This window comes from Coregonus clupeaformis, chromosome 20, assembly GCF_020615455.1.
Source record: "Coregonus clupeaformis isolate EN_2021a chromosome 20, ASM2061545v1, whole genome shotgun sequence".
NCBI lineage: Eukaryota > Metazoa > Chordata > Actinopteri > Salmoniformes > Salmonidae > Coregonus > Coregonus clupeaformis.
In genome coordinates, this window is record NC_059211.1 from 58,364,714 (window position 1) to 58,369,771 (window position 5,058).

General features: G+C 41.8%; 1 protein-coding gene and 1 long non-coding RNA gene across 2 annotated transcripts; both read right to left on the reverse strand.

Moving 5' to 3' along the window:
* Positions 1 to 810: 810 nt before the first annotated feature.
* LOC123481442 lies at positions 811 to 1,453 on the reverse strand. Its single transcript, XR_006657118.1, has 3 exons — positions 1,362 to 1,453; positions 1,048 to 1,273; positions 811 to 853 (listed from the first exon to the last, which is right to left on the reverse strand). It is a non-coding gene; the product is annotated as an uncharacterized LOC123481442 (long non-coding RNA).
* Positions 1,454 to 1,468: 15 nt separating this feature from the next.
* Positions 1,469 to 4,133, reverse strand: LOC121532979. Its single transcript, XM_041838754.1, has 7 exons — positions 4,061 to 4,133; positions 3,189 to 3,810; positions 2,688 to 2,940; positions 2,253 to 2,578; positions 2,070 to 2,154; positions 1,851 to 1,985; positions 1,469 to 1,740 (listed from the first exon to the last, which is right to left on the reverse strand). The coding sequence occupies exons 2-7, from the start codon at positions 3,231 to 3,233 to the stop codon at positions 1,469 to 1,471; spliced, it is 1,116 nt and encodes a 371-aa protein (XP_041694688.1). The 5' UTR covers positions 3,234 to 3,810; positions 4,061 to 4,133.
* Positions 4,134 to 5,058: the final 925 nt, after the last annotated feature.

Sequence of the window (5,058 nt, forward strand, 5' to 3'; positions counted from 1 at the left end):
TCCTGCAGTCGGTGAAAAGCAATTGCACTGCCTGCGTCTCAGAACTGCGGCCGCCTTGATCTCATGAGGTTATCGTTGCCCACGTGTGCATGACGTCAGAGAAAGTCGGGATCAAGTCGGACACAAATCTAACCAGCATGCATTGGGCGGTGATCGCCGGTGATCGATTCTGCACAGATCTGGCTCATCTCAAATGAGCCTCTTGTCTATGATCTGTCGGCATGGTTATACTGGCCTGTGGCCTTCTTGGAGGCCTTGATGATATCGGAGGGGGGCTCCCATTTGAAGCAAGGCTCCAGATTGGCCATCTTTATGGTCATTATTGAGGACCGGGTGCCATCCAATGCTAGGCTGTGTCTTCTCTTGGTTTTGTTCAGTCCCACAACTGAAAACACCCTCTCAGCATCTGCGTTTGCATGGGGCAACACCAGGACAAGCTTGGCGACGGCAGCAAGCCTCTCGAATTCTTTGGCTCCTGTCACCTATGGAAAATGCACCAAAACACAATGGAAAAACATACCTTGATTTTTGATTGATTCATACTGTAAGTATACTGTAGGTTGATCCATTAGCAAAGTTCAGATAAAAACATGCATAATTTGCAACATGCATGACACATATATGCATGCAACAATTTTAAGCAACAGATGTAGCCAAGCCACCCCTGCCAAAAGGAAAGACAAAAAATGAAAAAATGTTTACCTTATGCTTCCGGGTTGCCATTTCAGCCCAGAAGCTTTCCATTTCAGTTTCGTCCTGCAGGGATATCATTGGCATGGTCTGATAATTTAGAAACTCCTCACCCAGAAGGTCATGCTCCTCTGGCCCATGGTATGGGAGGAGATGGGGAAACCTATTTATGAAAGTAGAGTTACAAGTTGTTACGTTTTAGGTATATAGTCATCAACCAGCAGCAGTTCATACACATCTTTGAGGAGAAGCCACATAAGAATATATCATGTGCAGTTTAGGAGTGAACACACCTCATCATAAAACACAGGGTATTTTAGCTAAGATGATAGACAATAATTAGAGAGAAAAACTAACCTTTCAACAGAGTCACTTTCAGCCCTCTGCCGTACATCTACAAATTGTGCGTGCTTGATCAGTGGCTCTTCCAGTGGCAGCTTCTTAAGTGCATAGTCCACAGCACTTGTCAGGAAACACAACACAGCTTCATGGAATGAATCCACCTGCTGTGGTGTGATGTCACCCTCGTCGAGTAATTTGTTAAGTTTAGCCCTGGTTGTGAACCCAATGTTCAACTTTCTTCCTGTCACAGATACAGCATATCGGTATAAGGTACAAGGCTAAATATCACATATCACAGTGTTTGATCATAATAATAGTAAAATACTAACCTGGTAAATGGTTTGCCTTTTCTTTAAAGGCAATTTCACAAGGCTCCTCATGGCACTGCAGAGCTGCTGGAACCATAAACTTGGAACATAGCTTATGCATCTGAATTTCACCATCTATAACAGACATTTACAAAAATAGTAGGTGAAACCTGTTTTAGAGGATCCCTGCAGATATCAGCAAGAAACACAGAATGGAAAAAAACAGCAAAATCCAATCCCACCTCATCATGTAACAAAAATATTGATGACTGCTCTCTCTGAAGCAGCAAGTTGAAAGAAGTGAAAGTTGGTACGGTGGCTTGGAAGAACAGCAGGTACACTTCTGTCATGGGGTCAGTGAATGTCTGCACAAGTCTCTTGAACCTGGCCTGATTTTCATCTTGAATCAATCAATAAATAACACAAAACAAGAGGTTGTCGTTAATACAAGTATGTGACTAACAATCCATGTAGTTGCTGCATAATGAAATTGAAAATGTATGACCATACTAGCAGATTTGTAGTAGCTGGCCAGAGGTTCATACAGCCTCAGGATCCTGGTCACACAACGTTCAAGGCTTAGCCAACGGACCGAGATATGCAGGAGGACCTCCATGTACTCCGCTTCATGGAGCTCACAAAACTCTGTTTTAGACATTAAATCCATATCATATATTTTCTACAGCTCAGCATTTCAGTATTACACTTAATAGTATCAAACATGCATACCTGTCAGGTATCCTTTCCGATTTGTGCTACCCTTGAACCAGTAACCGATGTCCACTACCATATCCTCCAAATCAAAACCGGACACCTGCAATGCATAAATCAATCATAACACATTCAGTCAATGCACGTAATTAGGATACAAATAAAAAGTTACATGTAAAGATAAATCAGGCCTTAACTCACTTTAAAAAATCCCACTCCTGCAGCTTTGGCGGTGTTATGTGCCACATGACAAGGACAACCATGAATATAGGTGTTGGGATGCTTCTGGAGCACCCTAGAGGCAATGGAATTACGTGGTCCAATGTTCACAGCTGCATTGTCAACTGAGAGACCAATGCAGTTCTCCCAAGGGATGCCATGCTCCTCTATGGTGGAGGTCATTTTGGTGAAGATCTCACTTGCTGTCCCACACCTCGTCCCACTTGTTGTGCACATATTTAAGAACTGGTGGACAACTTTGCTGTCCATGAAGACCCGGACAGTAAGCGGGTTCATCTTTTCCACTCCTATAATGACAAGTTAGAATCATACAGATGTTCATGTTATTAGATGTTTAAAAATACACAAAGCACATGTTTTGCAGAGGAGAAAAATCTCAAATAGTTTGTGAAATACCAGTGTCATTCGACCCATCTGTAACAATGGTATACAGGGCTTTTTTCATCTCCTTCACAAGCTCCTGTGTGAAATATGGTGCGAGTGCTTCATTGGTAATGCAGGATGACTTAGTCCTGGCACACCTGTACTCCTGCGCTGTCTTCGAATCTCCGAAACATTCTTTTAGGAGAGGCCCCAGGTGGTCCGCAAAGGCTAGGGGGACGTTGTGAACTACCAACCCAGCTGTCATTTTGACCTCAGCCCTTCTTGTCTGTAAGAAATTAAAAATTATTAATCCTCCCAAAAGACCATCGTTTATTTAAAATAGACGCCTGCGATAATAGGGCACAGGTAAAAAACACATTCAGCAACTAAGATCTCAAATTAAGAAAACTGGACTGTACTACACTGAAATACAAACCACAAATTAGTCAAAACTATCAACCATGACTTTACCGTGATCAACTAGAACACAAAACACTTGACTAAACCTTTACAGAATCATTACACATATCATACCTTAACCTCTTGTGCAGACATACCCCCAACAGATGGAACGGCCATTGCATATTGGGATATTGTGGCTGTGGACTGGAGAGCTCGTTGCTTATCTTGGTGGTCTTTGCTTTTTATATGGCGCACTACATCTGTCACACCCTGGTGGCAACATGAGTTTTCAATACGGCAGACTGCACACCAGTAGTGCGTGTTGAGGCTCCCTCTGGTAATAAATGGCCATGAAGAGGTCCACTCATTTTTGAAAATGGATCTTGCTGCTCCTGCCAGAGCACGACTCTTCTGGCCCTGCTGTTGGATTGGGGGGGGTCTCTTCTGTCTGTCCCTCTGTGTCTTCTTCCATCTGCCCTGTTGGTTGTTCTATTTGTCCTGTCTGTTGCTCCTCTGCATGTGCATCAATCTGTCCTGTCTGTTGCTCCTCTGCTTGTTTGTCAGTCTGTCCTGTCTCCTGCTCTCTCTGTCCTTTGTGTTGCTCCTCTGTCTGTTGTCCTGTCGTTTCTATCAATCGTTCTGGCTGTTCTGTCAGTGTGTTTGTCTGTCTTTTCTCACTAGGCTGGTTCTTTAAATAAAATAAAAGGTTTCGCTTTTGTCCTGGCAAAGGTCTCTTATGGGACATCTTTGAAACCTTAAACAATTCAAATGGTCATGGTGGTTTAATAACTCTACTCTCAGTTACAAAAACATACCTACTTCTATTGCACACATTTCCTGTATTTATGTTATATTCTTTGGAATACATCTTACCCGTTCGAAATCAGCTGAGTTTACATTCACCACACTAAATCATGTTCACACGCACAAACAAATAATTTATTTCAAGATTTAAAGTTTAAGAGAGTGAGTACTCAATTGGATGACATTTCATTGTTACATACCTAGTCTCAGCTCAGCTTCTTATCAGACTTCTTGAGGTAGTAACCGTTTCTTCTCCTGTTGTCTTTCGCGGCAATGGTATCTCTTCTTCTGTCACTAACTTCGGGGTGCAGCGCATATGGTTCAGTGGCGCTCATCAGAGCCATCTACCGTAGGGGAGTTTGAAAAAAGGAACGAACGAGTCTTGGCCGATTTTTTTTGCGTGAGAAATTGGATGTGTGGCGTGAGTGCGTGTGAAAACTGGCAAAAACGTGTGTCACACGGCGAAAGCGTGAGAGTTGGCAGCTCTGGTCATGTCAAGAATCACAGGCTGACTAGCTAACCGTACCGTGGATTTGTGAGTACAGTATAACTTACTCATTAAAATTTACTGGCAAGAATATATAGCTATTATTATGTTATATAGCTAGACTGTGTCAGTGAAATCCTGTTTGCCCTGTTGCCTCAACTTTACCTGGCCTGAACAAGCTAATTTGTCTAGCCACGCTACAGTAGCCAGCTCCAGCTTGACAGGATGTAGCTACTTTCTCTGGTCCAATAGTAGGCCATTTCATTGACAGTCAATGCGTTAACAGCCCATCTTGGGCTAGTCCAATAGTATTGGGTGTTTTATTGCTGGCTAGCTATCTAGTCAATAAACAATAGTCAGCTAACAAACTAGTTATAACCACAAATGGATAGCTATAGTAAAAATAAAGAAAAACCTTGAATGAGTACCTACTCATTCAAGGGTTTTCAAATTATTATTATTTGTTTTACTATTTTCTACATTGTAGAATAATAAATCAAATCAAATCAAATCAAATTTTATTGGTCACATGCGCCGAATACAACAGGTGCAGACATTACAGTGAAATGCTTACTTACAGCCCTTAACCAACAGTGCATTTATTTTAAACAAAAAAAGTAAGAATAAAACAACAACAAAAAAAGTGTTGAGAAAAAAAGAGCAGAAGTAAAATAAAGTGACAGTAGGGAGGCTATATATACAGTAAAATAA